Source organism: Sardina pilchardus, chromosome 13, assembly GCF_963854185.1.
Source record: "Sardina pilchardus chromosome 13, fSarPil1.1, whole genome shotgun sequence".
Taxonomy (NCBI): Eukaryota; Metazoa; Chordata; class Actinopteri; order Clupeiformes; family Clupeidae; genus Sardina; species Sardina pilchardus.
This window is the reverse complement of record NC_085006.1, coordinates 851,908-876,228: the sequence shown is the minus strand read 5'-3', so window position 1 is coordinate 876,228 and position 24,321 is coordinate 851,908. Positions and strand designations below refer to the sequence as shown.

General features: G+C 40.0%; 1 protein-coding gene and 1 long non-coding RNA gene across 2 annotated transcripts; one reads left to right on the top strand and one right to left on the bottom strand.

The window, feature by feature from the left end:
• Positions 1–52: 52 nt before the first annotated feature.
• LOC134099017 (uncharacterized) lies at positions 53–2,213 on the bottom strand. The gene is made up of 5 exons (XR_009941099.1): positions 2,178–2,213; positions 1,770–1,897; positions 821–911; positions 638–678; positions 53–250 (listed from the first exon to the last, which is right to left on the bottom strand). It is a non-coding gene; the product is annotated as an uncharacterized LOC134099017 (long non-coding RNA).
• An 18,206-nt stretch (positions 2,214–20,419) lies between these two features.
• Positions 20,420–23,862, top strand: ckmb (creatine kinase, muscle b). Its single transcript, XM_062552307.1, has 8 exons — positions 20,420–20,570; positions 21,753–21,957; positions 22,082–22,236; positions 22,333–22,465; positions 22,548–22,719; positions 22,803–22,926; positions 23,052–23,241; positions 23,358–23,862. The coding sequence occupies exons 2-8, from the start codon at positions 21,771–21,773 to the stop codon at positions 23,534–23,536; spliced, it is 1,140 nt and encodes a 379-aa protein (XP_062408291.1). The 5' UTR covers positions 20,420–20,570; positions 21,753–21,770; the 3' UTR covers positions 23,537–23,862.
• The last annotated feature ends 459 nt before the right edge of the window (positions 23,863–24,321 follow it).

The window sequence follows — 24,321 nt, the reverse complement described above, 5'->3', positions numbered from 1 at the left end:
GCTGTTGGTGGATCTTGCCCTGGCGCGGGCCTTGATGATGCTGTTGGTGGATCTTGCCCTGGCGCGGGCCTTGATGATGCTGTTGGTGGATCTTGCCCTGGCGCGGGCCTTGATGTTGTTGCTGTTGGTGGATCTTGCCCTGGCGCGGGCCTTGATGTTGTTGCTGTTGGTTGGCCTAGGTGTGGCCTTGCTGTTGATAATCTTGGTGCACGGAGAAATTCCTTCATCCTCTCCAAAACCTCTGGTAGCACTGAGCAAAGACAACACGTGAAACAAATGAACAACAACTAAAATACCTGTGTCAAGAGTTCTGGTTGTGAAAAACATATTTTCATACAAAAGCGTTTCAGAAATTCTCAGAATTAGTATTCAAGATTGTAAATACACAGTAGTATGCTTGGTCACAACACCCTAGATCTGCTCAAGATGTTTCTGCTGCAAAGCTGCAGAATTGAAGCTGCATAGAAATACAAATTTATACTGAAAATTGTGGCCAGTTTGAACTTTCCTGTATGAACTTGGTCATTACATTTCAATGTCGCTATTTTGTTCTTGAGTGAGTCATTTTCTTTCTGCAGGCTATAATAGTCTTCTTGCAGCTGTACGTAGAACATAAAAGAAATCTAGTGAATCTCACCTCATTCCATGTTTCGTCAGCTTCATTCAACTGAGATGATCCTACAACAGACAGAAGATGTAGACAAGGGTTAAAAGGTTACATCATGACTACGTGTAGAACATATATAAATAGACAGAGATACTTTATTGATCCTGAAGGAAATTAAAGATATGACACATTGCACCATCACAATCTGAATACCTTGATTTTGAAGCTCAGTCAACACATTTAGTGCTGTGTTCTTTCTCTTGTTCTTCTTCTTACCACTTGTGGCTTGACTCAACTGAGGATACTGTAAACCAGAATAAAGTTACATTTTTCAAAGAATGCAGAAACAATAAAAGCCAAGACAGTTAATTCACCCCATAATCATCCAAAACAGCATAACATTTTGTGTCTTTAATAATGTAATGATTAAATTCAATTCAATTTTAATTGAACAGCGTGCATAACAAAAGCAATGTCTCAATGCGCCTTACAGCAAGGAGCACCCAAGAGCACCAGGGGCAAGGAAAAAGGTTCCTGATAGGAAGAAACCTTGGGCAGTTCCACAACTCAAGGGACTAACCCAACTGCCAGGGATCACGCAGTAAAAGTCAAAACAGTAGCTAGGGTAGGCTACAGGATGTCCATATAAGATAGTGTTAGTGATAGTAATAGTGATAGATAAGCGCTTTGGGTTGTACTTGTGCACGTTAAAATGTGCTATACAAAGAAACATTACTTACTATAGTGATGATAGGATAGAGTGATGCAGGATAATAAGATAGTGATAGTGATAGAGTGATGCAGATAGCGTTTAAGTCATGAGGTGGGGTGGGTCATATAGCAACTTAAGCACTTTTAGCCCTTCCGCCCCCCACCCCTTGGCTGAAACCAAACACTAATTTCATTGCATTTTTTTTTTTTACATCGAGTGTCAAATAAAACTTCCTTGACTCCTTCACTCTTTAATGTATGGCACTTGAGAGTACATTTGAGAACCCCTCCCCCCCTACACACACACACACACACACACACACACACACACACACACACACACACACACACACACACACACACACACACACACACACACACACACACACACACACACACACACGATACATAGTTGTGAGAAAGTTAGGTCTACCTATTCTGCGATACTTACCGGCGGTAGCTCTACGTCTGAGTACAAGCACTAGTAGTTTTCATCCTCTTTTCCCTTTCCCTCCGGACTCGACAGGAGCTCTCCGCGAGGATAACGAGTCATTTTACAGGATATCTCCTGCCTGTTGTCTGAACACAGTGGCAAAATCGTTACAGAGAGTATTTGACATACAAAATAGACACTATGAACCCGCCCCATTACAGATCATTCATGGCTATAGTTTCCATAGTAACATTAAGCTAGCTAGTGATTACCAGGCTAGCGTGCTAGCTAAGGATAACAATTAGCTAATGTTTTGGAAACGAAGGCGTTTAACGTAATATCCGACATCTTATAGCTGCTACATGTAGTTATGTACATGTTTTAAATAAACAGAGTTAAAAGAAAACCAAAAATGGTGTTACTTACCACTCACTGCTAATATCCGAGCTGGACATTGTGTTAGCCTGCTATCACTCCTTTCGCTGGCCAGTACGGTTTACTTTGAGTGTTTGACACGGATCCTCTCAATGAATTTCCCCACCAAGGATAATTCGCCGGTTTCCACGGTGCCTTCTTGGTGAAAGTCGAATAATGCGTAATTAGACATTTATTTATCTTTCTTTCAAACGAATATGTCCGGACGACAGTAGCGACTCGCTCGGTGCTCGACTGTCTCTTCAACTGCCAAAGAACGCGATAAACAAACGAATTCTGCGCATGCGAGTACGCGTGCTGGTTTACATGTCTGACTGTAATGTCGCGAAAATATCTGTAGGCTACACAACTCAAAGTTAGTTGAAATATAGCTTAGCAAATAGTTATTAAGAAAGTATGGCTGCAACTAAAGCTCATCTGAAAATATAACCCATGCCATTTCAGAAGAATGTGGCTAAAGCTTTTTAAAATATATGGGTCTGACCCAACCCATTTTTGGATTTGCCCTTAAACATGATCAACATTCCCATCACTTGAATCCATGAAACATAAGAATTTTACTTCAATAGCCTAATTGTTGTCATGGAAAGAATTGTCAATGTGATTTATTTATGTGGTCACTGTATATGCATTTGAAATGAACGCCTCATCATTCAATATCTGAAAAATTCATTGCTATTTTTTCAACTGGATCAGAGTTTGTGGAACTGATAATTGCTAGTTCTGGATTAATCCTATTTGAGCCCAATGAATGCTTCATTGCTATTTTTTCAACTGGATCAGAGTTTGTGGAACTGAGAATGGGTAATTGTGGATTAATCCTAGTTGAGCACAAATATTTTCTGCAAGAATTGAATACCTTTAAAAATGTCATAGGTTTTGCTGTGCTGTCTGAAGGTGCCTTTATTATCATGGAAGTAATACAATTTCTACACTAGAAATTGTCATACATATTCAATATAGCATTCAAACCAATCTTTGTGCTGCAAACGGCTTTTTGATTAATGTATGTTGTAATGAAGTTTGATGTATGATGGTAAGTAAATGACCATGTTGCAGTAGCCTAACATTAGCTACTATGTAGCAAAATTACCAGCCCATTATGTTGCAGCAACGTAATTTGTTTACTTTATGGCAACGTTATCAAATTACTAAACGGCAACGTTGTGGCAACGTAATTTGTTTACTTTATGGCAACGTTATCAAATTACTAAACGGCAACGTTGTGGCAACGTAATTTGTTTACTTTATGGCAACGTTATTAAATTACTAAACGGCAACGTTGTGGCAACGTCATTTGTTTACTTTATGGCAACGTTATCAAATTACTAAACGGCAACGTTGTGGCAACGTTATTTGTTTACTTTATGGCAACTTCCTGTAGGCAACGTCATGGCAACGTCACTCAGATTACCAAGAGGCAACTTACTAAACAGCAACGTTGTGGCAACGTAATTTGTTTACTTTATGGCAACCTCCTGTAGGCAACGTTGTGGCAATGTTGCCACAACGTTGCCAGAAGGTAATGTCGCCATGACCTAATGGCAACTTATAGGCAACGTTGCCAGATGGTCGTGTGTTAGCTGGGTGACTGTGTTCGCTAACATTAGCTGACAAACGTTAGCTCGACCAAAAGCATACTGGTAGCTGTTGTTATGCTAACAAGTTACAACATTGTAAAAGTTCGTTTTGATTCTGTTCAGCAGGTTATACTCGGTGAAGACAGAACTGTTTTCATGAGTCTGTCTTTGTGTAGATTTAACATTAGCTGTAACTGTAAGTCTAATCAATGTTAGCTAGCGTTAGCTGGCATGAATGACACGTCCTGCTTGAGGCTGAACGAAATTGGCAGGCAGGATATTCATTCATATCACAAAGGCTAATCTCTGGGTGGACTTTTAAAATCTGTTTGAATGATAATGCAGTAAAATAAAGGTTGAAAGCAGATAAATATCTTACGAAATGGCCTGATTTCCATTGCATGTTGACAACTCCCCCCAAACTCTCAATGCTATGCAGCTGAGTAAAAGCAACCCTGTGTGTGTTGGGTATGGGGGGGAGTGGAGGGGCACTGTTCTAAAATACAAATCAGAAAGCTGGGACTACAGATAACCCAGCATCTTTTAGAGTGTACCAAATGCATTCATTCCTGCAGTCGCCCCTGTGCCCTACAAAGATACAGTAAATGCCAAAGTCAGGGATAAAGGACCTTGGCCCTCATCAACCGAGCGTAGAAACCAGGGTATATCTGAGTGCAGAAACCATCTTATGACGAGGCTCACGTGTGATTCATCAAACATTCGTATCACTCCAATTCTAGCGTAAGAATAAACATGTGTTGATAAATGTGGCGGCTGGAAACAGGCGTAATTTAAATATCACGCCCCAATATGCTCGAATTTGTCTAGAATTTACGACATGAAGGTGCATATACGTCCAAAAGAGATCATTAGTGAGCCCATTAGTGAGATCATCTCGAGCCACAGGGACGTCCAGTTCAACCTTGTTATTTTCACAGCTAGAAGCTGTCATCAAGGAAGGCGGGAAACTAGAGCGATTTAAGCGCAACAGACTTTATTTTCGCAGAGAGAATGCATCATACTGTAAATACATTCATTACAAAACCACAACACTGAAATTTGCCCTTTGAAAATAATTTAAAATATATAATTCATAAATGTTGCGTTTGCCAAAGAGAAAGTATAATCATCTCCTACTGTATGATTGGCTATTCTAAGCCATCAAATGTGTCAATAGGCCTATAATATGCTACCTTAACATTAGGCTACAGCAAATAGGCTGCACATGTACAGGAAAGGTGTTATGTCCGAGATAGTCAAGTCAAGTCAAGTCAAGTTTATTTATATAGCGCATTTCATACACAGAGGTCATTCAATGTGCTTTACATAAACAAAAACCAAACAGTAATAGCAGATAAAAGCATAGATGAGCAAAGAGGAATAATAATAATAATAATAGTAATAATGATAAAAAAATAAAAAATAAATAAATAAAAATAAAAAGAAAGCAATAAAGAATAATTAACATAAAAGACATAAGGTGGAATAACAAGAAGACAGGTCTGTTTTTAACAGATAGACTTTGCCAGAGTCTAATTTAGCAAACCAGTGATAGTGATCCTTCTCAAACACCCAGAGCTGTTGCCACTCTTTGGAGATTCGTTGACGTAGGCCCATCTGTGTGCGCACACAATATTTCCTTTCTTACTGGGGAGACCTTAATGTCCAGGGCCGATAGCTCAGCCGTCCCTGACGCTGACTACCACCCAACAAAAACTATCCCCAAATGGGGGCCCTACTCACCTGAATCTCCCTTTGCCCAACCAGGGCAGATCGTAGTACTTAAAAGGAATAAACCAGTACTACTCACCATGAGTGCAATTCTCCGGCATGTTGAGGGATCACACACATCAGGTTTCAATTTCCAAAACAAAATAAAAACTTATAAGGAAAGCATAACATCATTTAAAAAATGAAGATTTATAAAGAAAGCATAAAAGACTCAAGGTGAAATAATTAAGACATTTAGCAGAAAGCATCTGAGAACAATTTTGTCTTAAGTCTAGATTTAAAACTGGCTGCAGTTGGGGCCTTTTTAATGTCATCTGGAAGTTGGTTCCAAAGCTGAGCTTCACCATGTTTAGTTCTAATAGCGGGTTTTACTAACAGGTTTTTCTCCTGAGACCTGAGAGGACGAGAAGGTGTGTACTGCTGAAACATGTCTGATAGGTATTTAGGTCCTGCTCCATTTACTGACTTATAGTCCATAAATTCAACTCATCAACTTTGTAATCCACCGGCGATTTAGCCTACTGCTGCACAATGCTATGCCACCTGAAAAACATGCGTACACGAGTTGAGACTAGACGTGAGATTTGAGCGTAGCCATCAATCACGTTCACATTGATAAATGCCTTACTTTGCATGGAAATAAGCGTACGCCTGTTTTACGCCCGTTTTTTTGTCGTACGCTCGTTTGAGAAATGAGGGCCCATGTCTTTTTACACTCTTGGTCTTAGCTACTGTAGGTGGGTGATGAGATGGACATTGAACAAGACTTGGTCTTTTCCATCCAATGATTAATATAATTATTAGGCTATAATTAAACCCATCAAATGTATGATGAGATTAAGATAAATGTTTTCCACTCACTTCCTCTCACTCACTTCCCATATAGGCTATTTGCCTTTCTCTCACAGATTGCAGAATCAAAGAGTCACAACTTTTTCTCGATTGTTTACACACATTTTCTGAAAACATGCCATACTCTCAGAACTCTACACACAAATCCGAAAACACACACACAATGGGCAAAACCTATTCTCCTGCAAAATTAAACTTTACCTTCAAAACAATAATTTCTCCTCAAAATGCAGTCTTTTGTTCTCAAAAGACACACACAAGCCATCATATGACTAGACATTTACATGAACCAGTGAACCAGTTGAACACTGATGTGCTCAATGTAAAACACTATGATTAATTGAAAAAAAATCTTCTCCATTCATCATAATGACTACAGTATAAAAGTTTCTATTCATCTGGGAAGTCATTGGTGATGATGCAGCACACACACTCTCAGCTTCAATTCAGCAGATGACTATTCCTGTTACTGTGACATGACACACAGCACACGACAGCAAGCGCCTTCTCCATGTCACAAAGTGCAAAGTGTGTGTGTGTGTGTGTGTGTGTGTGTGTGTTTCTATGATATGGAACGGGTGATAGGGTAGCAAGCTCCCTTTCTGCAACTCAAAGTGTTATTATTATTATTATACAGACGTGTGAGTGAAACAATCGCACACACACACACACACACGGATGCGCGCGCACACACACACACACACCTTAGTCTTAACCATTAACCTTAATCTTAACCCTTGCCTAACACGTGTGCCTTTCATGCAGCACTGCCTGGAAGACAACACTGGGGGCTTAAAACACCAAAAGGCGTTCAGCTCCCTAACAAGAGAAGCATACTGTATGTACAGGTATGTATTGTTCATTGTGGTATATGTTCATTCATTGCTATGGTGGACCACTTGCTGGTGAGCTGCTCAATCCTCCTAATATCCAGTTTGCTGCAAGAGTACACAAGGAAAGAGTATGGTGAGCTTCACTTCCTGACACAGTGTTATCTCTGTGTGTGTGTGTGTGTGTGTGTGTGTGTGTGTGTGTGTGTGTGTGTATGTGTGTGTGCTACCTGTAGTTACTATGGGTTTGGATATATTGATGGGCATCCACCGTTTGCCATGTCTTGCGGACTACTGGAGCACTGATAGCTGTCTCCAAGTATCGTACGTTGCAGACAGAATGTCCCGCAACCGGTTTGAATTCATATGACAGTATATAACATTATATTATACAAATATAAAATATAAATGATTGATTTGTAAATAGTGATGATTATAATGACTGTGCACAGCGTAACTTTTACATTTGTGTCACATGTTGTTTTTTCAGTGTTTCAATATGATTTTAATGACTTTGATGTGACATGTAAAAAGATCTATATTTATTATCCTAATCTTATTCTACAACCACTAGTAGCTAACAATACATTGTATTACCATTGTCTTCCTATCACAGTGTTGTATTTTGATGAACATTCACACTGATTCACAGCACAAATGAAAATGTAAAATCTCTGGACCGCATTTCTCTGCTTTGCTGAACCACTCAATCACCTAGACACTAAGTAAAGACTAAGAAAGCCCAAGGGCCGACCTTACTGTTGGAGCAAAGACCCGAATAGCTAGTAAACTAGTGGATGTGGTATGTTTATATATTATACACAACAATACTAAAATGTACAGCGCCCTCCATAATTATTGGCACCCCTGGTTAAGATGTGTTAAAAGCCTTAAAATAAATTCAGTTTTTATTGTAAAAGCATACTCTCACACTGAAAATGTAGAAAAATGTAACCTTCAACTCAAGTGAATTTTAAGGTGGGGAAAAAAAATCCTTGACTGAGAAATAATTATTCTTCATAAAAAAAGGGCAAAACATGTCAGGTAAGAGGAAAATGTTATAATAATAATAATAATAGTAATAACTAGATGTACCGCAAAGCGATACACAATATGACCGCCGCTCAGTCCTGCACATTCTCTCCGCAAATATCAATCACGCTTGTGTTTCCATCGCCTACTCCATCCCTACTGCAACCTTTATGTATGTAAATGAGTGTGTGCATGTGCGCGCTTGCTTTTGTGTATGAGTGCTTCTCTGTCTAGTGTGAGTGTGTGTCTGCTTGTGTGTGTGTTTTATGTGTCTCTGTGTATATGTTCACTGTGTTCTCTACCGTCACTGTCACTCCAATATCAGATAACACACACACACACACACTCACATGCGCGCGCGTGTGCACACACACACACACACACACACACACACACACACACACAGGCACACACACACACGCACACAAACACACACTCGCACACACACACACACACACACACTCACACACACACACACACACAGGCACACCCAGAGAGAGAGAGAGAGAAAGAGAGAACACACACAGAATACACACAGATAACACAGACACAAAGAGAGAGAGAGAGAAAGAAAGAACACACACAGAACATGCACATACACACATATACACACATGCAAACACACAGATGGGCACACAGAAACGCACCCACACACACAGGCTATAGTACATCACACACACACTCACTTCTCAGCTCCGGTGGTCTCACAAAATGTACTCAAAGATGTGTGTGTGTGTGTGTGTGTGTGTGTGTGTGCGTGTGTGTGTGTGCACTGTGCATCTCTCTGTGTGTGTGTGTGTGCACTGTGCATCTGTGTGTGTGTGTGTGTGTGTGTGTGTGTGTGTGCACTGTGCATCTCTCTCTGTGTGTGTGTGTGTGTGTGTGTGTGTGTGTCTGTGTGAGGTGTGTGTAGGTGTGTGTGTGTGTTTGTGTGTGTAAGGATGTATGTGTGCATGCGTGTGGGCGTGTTTGTGCATGTGTTTGTGTAATGTTTTATGTACATGTGTGTATGTAGTGGTGCGTGTGTGTGTAGGTATGCGTGTGTGTGTGTGTGTGTGTGTGTGTGTGTGTGTGTGTGTGTGTGTGTGTGTTCCTGCATGTTTGTTGCACCCAGAGCAACCATTCTCTTTTAAAACGTATTTGGAAACTAGTTGATTAAAGGTCTCTAAGGGTGTCACTTATATGTTTCTAGGACAAAAACTAGCAGAGATTGAGATGTTTGGAACAGTTTTTGAAATCCCCAGGGGGGGATTTAGACTCCAGAGGGTTAATACCACCATCTACTGGCCGATGGGTATACAGTCCTGAATGTACACATAAATCCATTTATTTTATAGCCCCCCATGGATGAAATTCCACAAAACTTGGCATACTCCCAGAGGGTGTCAGGTTAATCATACAAATGAAATTTGGTGCAGTTCATAACATCTCATCTGAAGATAGGGGCAATTAAAGCAATATTACATTGCATTTTCAATTTTTACCATGGGGGTGCAAATCACAAATGACTGGTTATAAACTAAGTTGATGCAAGCTCTAGAGAACAACATACCATAAACATTTTGTCATCCTCGGTGCCACGGTTCAGGTAGTTATGTAGGAAAAACTGTAATTTTTGGGCTTCAGGCGGGGGCAGCGCGGGGGTGGAGTGACCCCCGGGGACGAAACGAAAATTTTCCATAGAAGTCTACTGAGGCTACATGCCCACCAAGTTTCATGCGCTCCGGTGTTACGGTGTCCCGGGAATCATTGACGAAAAATGACGGGAAAAAAGAATAAAATAAAAAATAAAAAAACTTTGACAACAACTATATGACCGCTTCGCTAGCTATGCTAGCGGTGGTCATAATAATAATAATAATCTGAGCAAAAACAATAGGGCCTTGCACCTACGGTGCAGCCGCTGCTACAGCGGCCGCACCTCGGTGCTCGGGCCCTAATAAGCCCACATTGATTTCACAGCATAGCAAAGCCTATACGTACTACTAATAATATCCTACTTCCCTAAGGCGCCCCCGCCCCCTTCCCTGAGAAATTAACTGTGACGGGCGACAAACGCAAAATGCAAAACGTAGCCTACTTCTCTGTCGGATTGCTCAGAAAGTTCTAGTCACAGGCGTAACAGAGCACGATTTTAGCTTTCCTATGGTATTATGTAGGCCTACTAGTTGCTGTGATAAATGTTTTGTGAGAAAAACCAACGTGAATACATGAAATGTAAAACATTCTGCACATAACTGCGACGGGCAAACAAATGCGAAATGCATACCCATTCTTCTGTGTTGGATTGCTCACGAAGTTCTAATCACAATGATAGCATATACATCTCACCTGACAGAGCACGGTCTTAGCTTTCCGATGGTATTAAATACTAGTTGATATAATAAACGGGAATTCGCGAGAAAATCAATGTGAATTTAGGCTACATGAAATGTAATCATTTGCATTCCATCTACTCTCAGTGGAGTCTCTCAATAGCCTACATGACAAACCATACATCAAAATAAACTACAGACCTTACCAAATACGAGGATATGAAGCAATTTACAATTTACAAGATAATTTGTACAATAAGCCATTCCCAAGTAATCCAGTTTTTAAATTGCAGCACATTTCTACTTGGCTTTGAATATTTATTGAAATGATATAGAATTACATCGAAAACATAACCATTGCTTCCAGATATGCATTATGCCTATTTTAGATTAGTTGAAAACCATGGCTAAAGCCTAATTACAGTAGGCTACTCTCACGTTCTTAAAGTGACAGGCACTGAATTCGACCTACAGTGTAATGATGACATGTAAAGATAAATACAGTAATTTCCTGCATATAAGCCGCATTGTGTATAAGCCGCAGGACAGTGCTTTATGCAAGTCAAAAGAAACAAAACCATATTAACATCATATTAACTGGCCCCCTGTATTAACCTCATAGCGGAAGAAATTTAGCAAAATCAATGTATAAGCTGCGGTTAATAGTCGGGAAATTACGGGTGAGTCAATATGACAATCGTGTCAAATTTAAGTCAAAATAAAAATCAATATGAAATAGTTAACTTTTACTGTAGGATGTAAATGTGTATGTATAAATATGGCAATATGAATTTCAAAATGTTTGAGATCCAAACGTATTATAGTGTGTTGGGGGATTATATGCCTTATAATGTCTTTGATCTCCACTGGTGTGGTGGGGGGCTCCAAAATCAAATCAAGAAAGTAAAGTATTACAATTCTTGACTTAATATAATTTTTAAATTGTGACACATTACAATTATTATCATGTATTTATCTATTTCCATAGATAGATAGCCACCCATTATCTATGATTTTGTAAGTAACTACTATTGTATTGAATGTGAGTTATCAGTCTACAACACCACTACAAATGGCACTGGGAAACCTATGTTACAGTATACAGTATTTATTCACCTGGTTCAACAACTGTCACATGTTATAGCCTATGTAGTATAGGCTATTGGCCCCATGTGTCTGTCAAGGGGCCTGCACTAAAAGATTGTGCTGATACCTTTTGCACCCATTTTTTGTTGCCCCCCAAAGATGACAACCTGGTAACCCCTCTAAGCTATTTATATTGTTTTTCATATGCAGTTTACTATTTGTTGTATTTGTTTCTTTAAGGCTTTCTAAGTGGTTTGAATGTGCTTTGCTTTATTTTCAAATGAGAATGTTCAAGACAAAGCTCAGTGTCTTGTGAGTGTATGTACACTAGCAGTGTAATTTACTGTGATGCAAGGGGGCGCTACCTAAAATCTTGCCTAGGGCGCCAAATTGGCTAGGGCCGGCCCTGATGGTATGATCTACGGTGCGTTAGGCTATTTTACGAATAGGCCTACTCGTTCTTTGTACATTTTTAGTTAGGCATTTGCCAACTTAAGCAACTGCTATCTTGTAGCCTTTATTGTAGCCTACTGTGTAATAAGTCCAAACTAGCCAACAGTGTGTGTATGTGTCGGTTTATGAAGCGTAAGCTGGCACCTATCTAGCTATCCTGCAAACTATGATTTAGTCTACCGTAAAACCATGTCCGCTTTGAGATTAGACTAACATGCAATAAATGCGCCCTCTAGTGGGTGATTTGAATTTCCTTGAAGACACAGCAATTGAGATCAAAGTAAAACGCAGCAGCAGGTTAAACCACAGGTGCATATGACACAGCAGTGGAGCTTAAGTCGTCATATGACTTCTTGCGTCACCACCGAGTTTAAAACCGTGTTAAACTCCAAACTAGCGACAGAGCAATTGCCCCTATAGGCTTGGTTGTAGATTGGTCATTGTGCAAAATCCTCTAGGAATGTAACATCTCTCCTGTGTATATCTGAAATATTAGTGTACCACAGCACCAGAATTGTTCTGTGGTCTTCCAAATGTTGTATCTGTCTGCATTGTCTTTGTCACGAGACAACACATGCACTGCTGTAACATGATGACAGAGAAACCATTGCATCGAGGGAGACTTCCAAGCTGACAGTGACTTATGTTTCAGCTGTCTCGTAGCTCCAAGCATGAACACTCACTCCCACCATATAAGGACAACCAGCCTTGAGGGTCCTATTCTCTTATAGACTTGTGATGGGCCCACAGAGTACCTTATAGCTGAATATGTACTGTAGAAACAGATCATTGCAATAAAGAAACAATATGAGAAGAAATGCACACAACTTAAATGATTACAATAGCTTTGTATGTATAGATTTAGTTTTTACAGCGGGGAGTGCAGAAGTGAAGTTAGTGACAAGTCAAGGGAATGCAGTCAATGTGTCTACATCACACCATGTATTTGTGTCACCCAGGGGACAGCTGGGAACAGAGAAGCTAATACAAGTGTGAAGACAGACAGCTGTCAGAAGAAGGTAGTCATAGGTGTTTACAGTGCCATTCGGACGTTCATGCATTATACCTCTACTTGAGCAGGAAAGTGCTTTCATAGAAATTGGATCTGGTTCCAACAGGTGCATTTTCTGAAATAACTGGAATATTAGTCTCACAATATTAGTTGTATGACATTAGGAGACATTAATTACTCAGTGACAATTATTCTGGTAGTGACATCATGGCTTAGGTGCCCATTGAGACACATGAGACATGAATTATCAGATGACTGGCGTTGACAAAAATAAAAAAAGAATTATGAGAAACATGTGAATTCACTGAATTACACTGAGAACGTACTGTTACACTGGGTGTTTAGAGGTCAGTGGACACTCTGAAACAATGCTGAGTCAGTACAATTTGAGCCTGGGTATCCTGGGAAGGCGGAGTGCCCAGCACTAAACATAGCCGTTAAAGTACCAGATACTCTGCCTCTATTTTCAATGGGTGAGTGGGGGGTTCAATTACAGACACAGACACTGACAACAACATACTACATATGTCTCCTCACTAAGTGTGTTCTTTTAGATATTACAGTTTTTCTCAGTCGCTTTGGTACATTTCTCAGATCAGAATTGAAATTCTCAAAACTACCTGTTTAATCTTCACATCATTGTGTCACTTGTGCACATCAAAAAAGCAGTTTCTCATTTATTTGAGCAAGTTGCAAATGTTTTGGTACATCCATTATTATGACCAATTCACTGCTGAATAGTCTCATCCCCACAACATTTAGGCATCAGTTCATGGCATATGTCTTAACATGCAAAATGGTTGAACATGTTGTCATTATGAGAATTTGTGGCCCAAAAGACAAGAACGTCAGGAGGTGTAGGATTGTAATTCCTACAACACTGCATTTACAGTTTTCCCTATAAGGAGATTGTCCTATGGTCAAATTTCTACATTTTGTAATTTTTCTTTGTACTATGCAGTGCTTTCTGTATCACAATGACAGGGTCTGTAAACAAATTACAGAAAAAAACAGTAAAAGCGCAAATGTGGATATTGTCTCCCACAATATACTGTTCACTAAGGTGTAAGCTACAATTTACAAAAATTGTCATCAAAATTGTAGCCATAGTTTACATCAGAGCATCCCTCCAGAGTACACTGTTATACTGACAACATGACTAAGCCAGACATCCCAAGTCTCCCGGAAGTTCCGGGAGTCTCCCGCATATTAATAGCGGCTCACTGATGCCCGCAAATTACTTAAAATCTCCCGGAATCTAGAGCGAGCGGGCAAGATCGCGCACACACGACACAGACTGTGCTCAAAACCGCGCACAGCATCTGTGTAGCGCGCATACGACAGAGAGGCAGAGGGAGAGACTGTTCATGTGTGTGATAGTGTGCGTGTGTGTCTCATGAAGCATCCTGATTGGCATGTTTCGGTAAGTCAACCAATCAATTTCCAGTGTGGGCGGGATTATATCTCTTCTCCCGAACCGTATCAATATAGGTTCATTTCAAGTGCATATTATTCAGGCCGACTAGTTGCCAGGGCTACAAGTTGCAATGGAATAAGAATAAAAGCCATTTACATAAATAGTATAAGCAGCCCATAAAGTAATCTACATATTCTTACATGATTAGAAGTGCATTGGGCTATAGGGCTACAGCCTGTATTATTGCTTTGTCTGACACTTTTTTTTTGTCGGGGGGGGGGGGGGAATAGGGATAGGGATAGCTCCCTGAAATGACTTTTTGCAGGTTGGGATGCCTGCTAAGCCATTTGACTGTCTTATTTGTACACAATGACACAAGGACTTGTCATTCTGATGCACTGACGTTCATTGACACAAATATTTAGTTTTGAGAGATGGACTAAGGATTTTGAGCAATAAACTGGCTTTTGCAGGTAATCCATGGTGTTTTGCCATTTGTACAAATAGTTTTGAGAAATGCACTTACTGTTTTGGCAAATGTCAAGGATGATTTGAGAAATGTACCAAAGCAACTGAGAAAAACTGTAAGTGATTTATTCAAGTTGGGTTTACTTTTTATAGTCCTTTAAATACATATAATATATTACATACAATGATACAATTACAATTGAATGAGCTTGGTTTGTATTTCTAGAGGACATGTATTTCAGTTTTTCTCAGTCGCTTTAGTGCTTTTCTCACATCACTATTAACTTTTGCGCAGCAGTTAATGCATTTCTCAAAACAATTACTGCAAACTTAGTCTGGCATAGCCCTCCGTAAGCTTCTGCTCAATTTTCAATACCCTACAGCATTACGTCTGGACTCAATTTCTTTTTTTTCTTTTTTTTAAAGTATATTTTTGGGGCTTTTTGCCTTTATTCATATAGGACAGTGAAGAGAGTGACAGGAAGCAAGTGGGAGAGATAGAGATGGGGTGGGATCTGGAAATGGCCGAAGGTTAGACTTGAACCTGGGTCCCTGTGGGCACTCGGACCCGTATGTGGTATGAGCGCTGTAGCCTGTTGCGCCACAACACCCCCCTGGACTCGATTTCTCAGGATGCATTCCATCCTGAACGATCAGCGAACTGGGGGGATGGGGGAGGCGGGTGTTAACGATGACGTCGAGCATACTCGCGTTGTCAGGGAACAGGAACATTAGCGATTGGGTAAAATCAGGTCCAATCATTTCAAACTTCAACTGAGTCCACGCCTCCTGCCTGAAATCGATTCTGAATGGAGTAGGTCCAGACCCTCTGTACGATATTACAGTTTTTTCCAATCGCTAAAGCACAATTTTGAAAACTCTCACACAATTTTGAAAATTCACACACAATTCACAAAACCACCCCCCAAATTGCAAAATACCTCAATCTACTGTACCTAGCAAAATGAAGCACTGCAACCAAAACTACATACAGCATTATAAAAAACAAACTTTTGCACCACATGGCACACACTTCCTTCATTCACCAGATTTTTGTCTAACCAACTACACACTGTTGGTCATAATGAAAAACACTCTTACCTTTAGTATGCTTTGCCATAATACTAAAATAGTTACAATTGTGGAAAGTTCTTCACATGCATATAAATATTTGCATATAAATATTTGCAGATACATGCTGTTGAAACTTGTTTTTTTTCACCAAACAAGTCAGTGCAACATATGCACAGCAAGTATATTTACATTGGACTATCCCTTCCCCTCTCATTATCACCCTCCTTCTTCCTCTTCATCTCTCTGCAATGTCTTCCATTTTTGTTGTAAAAAAGGTGCTCGTTGTTTTATGGTTTTACTGTATTGTTTGCATCTTTGTGAAGCACACTGGGTTGCCCTGCTGGACAAAATGTGCTACATAAATAAAGTTGCCTTGCCTCACCTTACCTGGTCTTTTCATAGTGCTTATATCCTGATTGAAGGTATTAATTTTCTAAATTGTTTACACACAATTTCTGGTACTTGAGACACAATTCCCATAATATGTAGCTCATGCACCAACCCCCTGAACCGATTATGCTGAACTATAAGCACAATTTCTGCTTTACACTCAAATTGCAGTTCTAAAACACTGTTTTCAAAACACTACTTTCTGCATTTGACACAATTTCCATGAAGAAAATCTCTTGTTTTCACAAAGAACACACTGCCATTCAAATTCTAAAGCTAACTGCCCCACCTGTCACACAGTTTTGCAATTAGAAATCAGAGCTTTAGTATTACAGTAGTAGTACAGGCAGAGGCAGAGGAGTGAGAGTAAAAGGAGGAGGACGGGGAGGCCAAGGACCGTAATCTCTGATGAGATCCGAGCCACTAAAGCATTGCAGTGCTGCTTATCAATACAGTACAGTACCGTACAGTACAATACAGCTCAATGAGCACAGTAGTACAGTATTGCCTGTGGGCTGCCTAAAATAAAGTATGTTTCAAGTATTTGGAAAAAGTATTCCTACTTTGTATTCCTACACAGTTTACAGTATTTTACTATTTGTTTGGTAGCTGAAAGATTACCAACACAAGGGCTTCTGTCTCCTGAACAGGAAACTGAAATCATGAGCAAGAAAACGCCATAACATTACGGCAAATACAAAGAAGAATAATAGAAAACAATGAGATACTTCAAAATATTGATAGGGTAAGCATATCAACTTACTGTATCAGCTCATCTACTGTTTGTAGTACTGTGTGTAGTGTAACACTGAACAAAAAAAGGCCCAAGTCATTATGATGAATGGAAAATAAGTGTTTTCAATTCATCGTATTGTTTTACACTGAGCACATCAGTGTTCAACTGGTCCTTATAAATGTCTTGGTAACACTTTACTTGACGGGTTCATTCATAACACATTCATAACAGCTGTCATGAACTGCACATGAAGCATTCATGACTGATTCATGAAACATGACTCAACATTCATACCAACCCTTTCATGAATGTGGAAGACAAAATGACAAAAACTTGTCAAAATAAAAGTCCAACAATCTAATAGTCCATACACAGGGTATTGTGAATCCTTTCCAGCATTTGTAAACATCTCATGAATACTTTATGAAGTCTACTTCACCTGTCACTTTACTATACGAGTTGTGAAGTATTCAAACATGTCAATTGTGGGATTTGTATATGATGGAACAACAAACTGTGTTAGGGTAAGCAGAGTTTTGAATTATATGACCCCTTTATTCAAAATTTAAAAATACTATATTTGTGCAGTTTTCTTCAAACTATCAAATAGTATCAAGTTTAAGCAAGTTATAGATTTGTAAGTACTTGTCAAGCTGCTGAAAGCCTCAAGTCAAATAATGTCCAACTGAAAATGTGCAGGTGGACTAAATCATAGAGAAGTAATAGACCACTGATGATACTCCTAATTCAGTCAATGTTGTGAAAATGTTCTGAGAGTCATCACTACTGAAAATAGAGCTTTTGGCAGGATCTGTGAAACAGAAACTGTGGATTACTGTACATGTATTGGTGTTCTGAGAGATAGGCTGTTTATTTGCCAATTGCACTCTTTCACTTTCTTTAAAGATACAGTAAACAACGCAAGTAACTCACACCCAGTAACTTAGATCAAGGTAAAATGCCGTTAGATTAAACCAGATTAAACCAAGTCATATAGAAGTGCATTTTATTCATAGTGCATTTCACACAGATGGGTAATTCAATCTGCTTTAACTAAACAAAAGCAAAGAATAATAGTAAATAAAAGGGCAATAGTTAAAAAGAGACAGATTCAAAACTTGTAACTCTGAATCTTGATCCTGAATGAAATGACAAGCAGCACTGTTAAAAATGGAGATTCTTGAAAGTAACCCCAATTATGTGCACACACATTCCTCTAGGGTCAAAAATTCCATGAATAAAGCCAAATAGTCAGAATAGCTTAAATAAGCAATTTATATTATAAAAAGTTCTCAGAACGCTTCAAGGCAACATCAACTGACTAGTACTGTATGTCAAACTGAAGATGGATTGTGGAATGTGTGTGTCTGTTGTGTATCATGGTCACACACATGATTTATCTGGCCATGAGGTTCCCCGTCATTCAGTTTGCAGTGTTGTGTGGCCACTCCCCACTGGATCCTGTTGCTTGGGTTGGTGGATTAACGCTTACATAACTGTCCCTAACACTCGCCAGTCTGGCAGGTGGTGCTTTAGAATACCACACCAGGCTATTTTTAGAGGAGGGTAGTGTTAGGGCCTAGTCACTTCCCCAGTCTTCTTTAGCACACTGGTCCTTACAACCAAAACATACACATTATGATCAGAAAGGATGAACGACTTCATACTATTGGATACATTTTCATGACTTGAAATATTTATCACAGAATCACCCTATCAAACAAAACTGCTGCACTGTGATAGGATCAATAAAATGAAACAGTTGCATACGTTTTTTGACGTCATGTGCAAGTATGGAGTCAAAAAGGGCAGTGGGAGGGGCAAAAGTATGGCTAAGGGCTAAATCAGTCAGTCATGTGGGCCGTATAGCTGTGAAACCAGACCAAGGGCGCAGGAAGGGTAGTGCTGAGGGGCTTCCCACACGTTTACAGTGGAAAATTGTTTTTAATGTTTTTTTCTTGTATATCTTTTGTGAACCAGAAAGTAGTGATGACTTTCAGGGGGGTTGAACATGCAAACCACTGCACACCAACTCTTCAAAGTGAAACTTACAGTCTCTAACTGTGGCCCAACTTTCCCCCTGTAATTTGCAAATGCATTCTGGACCATTTAAAAATGATAAAGCTTCAGGTAAAATATGAACTGTGCTGTGGTGTTTTGGAGATCCTCCGAGATGGACCACAGGCACAGCTGTCAGGCTTTTACACTGATGTTATGAATTCTGTAATTCAAACTCACTTACTTGCTTTCTTATCCTCTGTGCCAAAAGCTTCTAAAATGTTGCTTAGATTTTTAGAACCTGTAACACCTGTCAAACGGCCTCATTTCAGGAGATATTCTTGTCTTGTATCCACAAGTTTAATTGTGAAGATATACCTATGATCCCACCACCAGTGCATCTAAGAGTATAACCCAGCTGAAGTTATCACACACTATGAAGCCTTTATAAGAAATCCAGCACCTTCTCATGAAAATGACATTTCACAGATGTCCTGAGTTGTCACTGATGCTCCACTGAAATATATGATGGCATAGGCAGGCTGAGGACCTGCCTAATGGGGCCAGAGAAATGTGGTGGAGCTGGATTAGACAGACAACTTTTAGTGATGCAGGGCCAACCACAGAATAAAGACTATTAGTGATGCAGGGCCAACCACAGAATAAAGACCATTTTGCCCAAAAGCATTTGTAGACCGGTAAGGTGTTTTAAAAGTTACACCTTATCCAACATTAAAGAGATAATGCCCTAGCTATAACTATTATCAGAAATAATTTGACTGCATACTGTTCACCCACAGGTTAGTGAGAATAGTTTATGCTACCCATGGCATCCATTGAATGTCAGGGGCCTGCAAAACAACATGAGGAAATGTTCTTTATGTGATGCTTGTCTAGTCATCTCTGTCTGTTCTATACTTGAAGCAGAACACCGAGAGAAGTGGTTGCATGGTTAATCAGCAACGGAAGCTGACGTAAAACAACCACATTCAATAGACCACAAAAATCTAGAACACACTGATGGGCTACCAATGAATCATATTGTGAATACTTACTGAGCTGTGGAAGTGTGTCCATGTGAATTTCTGTCGCATTATACTCATGCACCCCCTCCCCCACCCCTCCCTGTAATTGAATAAGACAGGGTGGTGTTATGGGTTGGGCACAGCTGGTGTCCCTTCTCGAGTTTTGTAATGGAGGCACTTGCCTTTTAGAACCTAAATCAGCCATCAAAGAGACAAGCTCTCCAATCAGCAGTGAGCTAATAGATGCACGTCTGCCAATGAGCAAGCAGGTCTGGGTATTTAAGGTAAGGGTCGACATCTAATAAAGTTGGGCAACCCCTACATTGGCTTTGGTGAGCAGGATCTGATCCCAAGGACTGTTACCTCTTTCCTTTCTCTCGTGCAGGTAATCAAATTAGTGACTCAGCATGACAGGGTGAAAGGGTTATTCTATGCTGAACTGACATTGTGTGATAAACACAGTGAAAAAGAACACTTCTGAGTGTTGTGGAAATGAAGCACTGCTTTGATGGTATTGGGACTATTGTTGTATGTTTGAGCCATCATCTTAATTATGCTGCATCCCAAACCATTTTAAATATTCTCCTTTATGACATTTCAATACCATTACACTAATGTGGACAAACCGTTTGTGTAAGCAATCTTCATTTTCAAATATTCAGTGGTGTCTTGCCATCTTTTGTTTGGAGGTGGCTGTGAGATTAATGAAGTTTGGTGGTGGCATTTGTATCTGGTTACAGTCGTGTTTGCTCTTTCTCTATTGCTTCTTATTTTCTACTACTATGTAGTACTGAACTGGACTTCTTAACTGAATAGCTGTGACCAATCAAGAGCTCAAAGTATTCCCTGTGAATGGTGTAGGCAAGTGGCAATGCTAAAAATAGCAACAGCTGTTGGCTGTATGTCAGTGTGGAGATCTCTCAGCTGATGACACTTCATTTTAACCTCTACTTCAATTGTAAAATAACCGGGGAAGTATTCAATTTATTTAAGATATGCTGTTTTCATATTTCCATTATTTAGTACAACAGCCAAACACATACTTTTTCAAGATGTAAAAAAGTATGCACAAGTAACAAACAAATAATTAATTAATGTAATATGTATATTGAATTACAAAATAGATAAATAGAAGAGATCAACTAGTTGGTGATAATGTGCACTGTCTGTGTAAAAACTGTAATACGTAATCTAATCCATCCAACCAAGCAGTGATAGCAATTTCTTCATATTTTATGCTTTATGTAATATGGCATATCTAGGGCGTAACTATTAATGAATTGTGCTGAGTGAGCTGGTTTGAAGCATTAGCATCACAGAATTGTTGTGAGAAATACACCAATATTCCAGAACACAGGAAAGCCGCACACAAATATACCAGGCATGCACTACTCTGATCTCCTTATTACAAGCAACAATGACCAGTGGGATGAGGGCGTGCTTGTGCTACTGCTTGGACAGCTTTGAATTTCTCCCCTCATACAATTGTATGATGTTAGTATAGTGTGCTCTTATTTTTTTCCTTTCAAATGTGAATTCAAAGTGATCTGCCCCTGTCTTTGTATAGGCTGTAAGAAACGCAATCATGAAGAACTGCAACAATGATTACAAGATGAAATTCAAAACGGAGGAGGAGTTCCCAGACCTCTCTCTGCACAACAACCATATGGCCAAGGTGCTGACTAAAGAGATGTATGAGAAGATGAGGAGCAAGTCCACCCCTAGTGGATGGACCCTGGATGACTGCATCCAGACTGGTGTAGACAACCCAGGTAAGCAGACCAAAGCTTTACAAAAACTCAAAATACTATAATCTCTGCTAGAACTGAAATAACAACAACCAATAAAAAACTCAGCTCAAACTGAACTCAAATATTTATCCTATGACCCGCACAGGACATCCCTTCATCATGACTGTGGGATGTGTTGCTGGTGATGAGGAGTCCTACGATGTCTTCAAGGATCTGTTTGATCCCATCATCTCTGACCGTCATGGCGGCTACAAGCCCACTGACAAGCACTCCACTGACCTGAACTTTGAAAACCTGAAGGTAAATAAATCTTTTCCAATTTGTTTTGATACTATATACCATAACAACACTGAAAGAACAATATGAGAGAGCAGTAGTTCTTCCTTTATTTTCTAGGGAGGTGATGATCTGGACCCCAACTATGTACTGTCCAGCCGTGTGCGTACAGGCCGTAGCATCAAGGGATACACCTTGCCTCCCCACAACAGCCGTGGTGAGAGGAGAGCTGTGGAGAAACTCTCCATTGAGGGTGAGTTCAATCTTCCCACTCTTCAAAAGTTACAACAAAGTCTGATGGAACTTTCACTCAAGTGAAATGTGGTATTTCACAGCCCTGGCTAGCTTGGACGGTGAGTTCAAGGGAAAGTACTACCCACTGAGTGGCATGACTGACGCTGAGCAGGAGCAGCTGATCGCTGATCATTTCCTGTTTGACAAGCCCGTTTCTCCACTGTTGACCGCCGCTGGTATGGCTCGTGACTGGCCTGATGGCAGAGGTATCTGGTAAGTACAACATGTATTGAAGGACTAAGAGCAGGGTACAACTATTGAAGCAAGAGTGTATAATTGTTTTCTCCCATTTATAGGCACAATGACAACAAGACCTTCTTGGTGTGGGTGAATGAGGAGGATCACTTGCGTGTCATCTCTATGCAGAAGGGAGGCAACATGAAGGAGGTTTTCAAGCGCTTCTGTGTTGGTCTGCAAAAGGTAAATAAGGCAGTTCTGCATCAAAGTCTTCTGGAAGGTCATTCACTCCAACTGACAGGGCAACTAACATTCAGATGAACGATTCTCTCAGGCAAAATGATCAAATGTGCTCTTAACTGTTTTAGATTGAGACCATCTTCAAGAAACACAATCATGGTTTCATGTGGAATGAGCATCTGGGTTTCGTCCTGACCTGTCCCTCTAATCTGGGAACTGGCCTGCGTGGTGGTGTCCATGTCAAGCTGCCCAAGCTGAGCACACATGCCAAGTTTGAGGAGATCCTGAAAAGACTGCGTCTGCAGAAACGTGGCACAGGTACTGCCTCAAACGCACACAGATTTGCACATTAGAGTATATGTATCCTTGATAGAAATATTGTCCATATACTCTTTTGGTGAATATACATCTTAAGTAATGTCTTATTTGTACAGGTGGAGTGGACACTGCCTCTGTGGGTGGAGTCTTTGACATCTCCAACGCTGACCGTTTGGGTTCCTCAGAGGTAGCACAGGTGCAGATGGTGGTAGATGGAGTCAAGCTCATGGTTGCAATGGAGAAGAAGCTTGAGAAGGGAGAGTCTATTGATGACATGATCCCTGCTCAGAAGTAAAGTGGAAGGAAGTAGTGCATCTTTTGTATTTTCAAAATAAGTAAGACATCAAGTCATCAGACTAGGAAGCAACCAGGAAGCAACCAGGAAGTCCGCCCCCCCAGGATGATTTCAAAAGACACTCTACCCACACCACTGCTTTGTTCTTCCTTAGTTTCTGTCAGTCCGCTCATTATTCCTTTTCTGTCACCTCATCCCATTCTTTTTATAACATCTTGGGATCAGACTGCTACACAGATGGGACACCATTGACTATGTGTTCATCACCTAAGTTTAACTCTATTTGGATGTAAAGTAATTGAATAAATACAGCCCCATTTAACAGATGCTGTCTAATGTCCTGTGTGTCTTAGTACAAAAATATATCCTATATTCAAACTGTTCTAATAGCAGTCAACAACCAAACTTTTGTTTAGCAAGTAGTACTGCTAAAACTAGGACAGTCGGAGGGTCATGTGTATCAATATGTGAGAGCAATTTGCCTTAAGTTAATGTAGGCCTACTGTATAAGCACAATTCCATTGTTTTTGAATGGAATGCCCATCAGTTAGATAGATAGACATAGATAGATCCTTTATTGATCCACAGGGGGAAATTCAAAGGTCCGAGTAGCTTAAGACGCCACACACAACATACACTACCATGAAAACAAGATGATAAAAAATAGCAAATTCACATGACTAAAAAGAACAGTAAAATATGCTAAACATAGTACAAGGATCCACATGAATGTGCCAAGGATGTATAAGCATGAGGCGCTTGCATTGACAGGGCAGAGACAGACC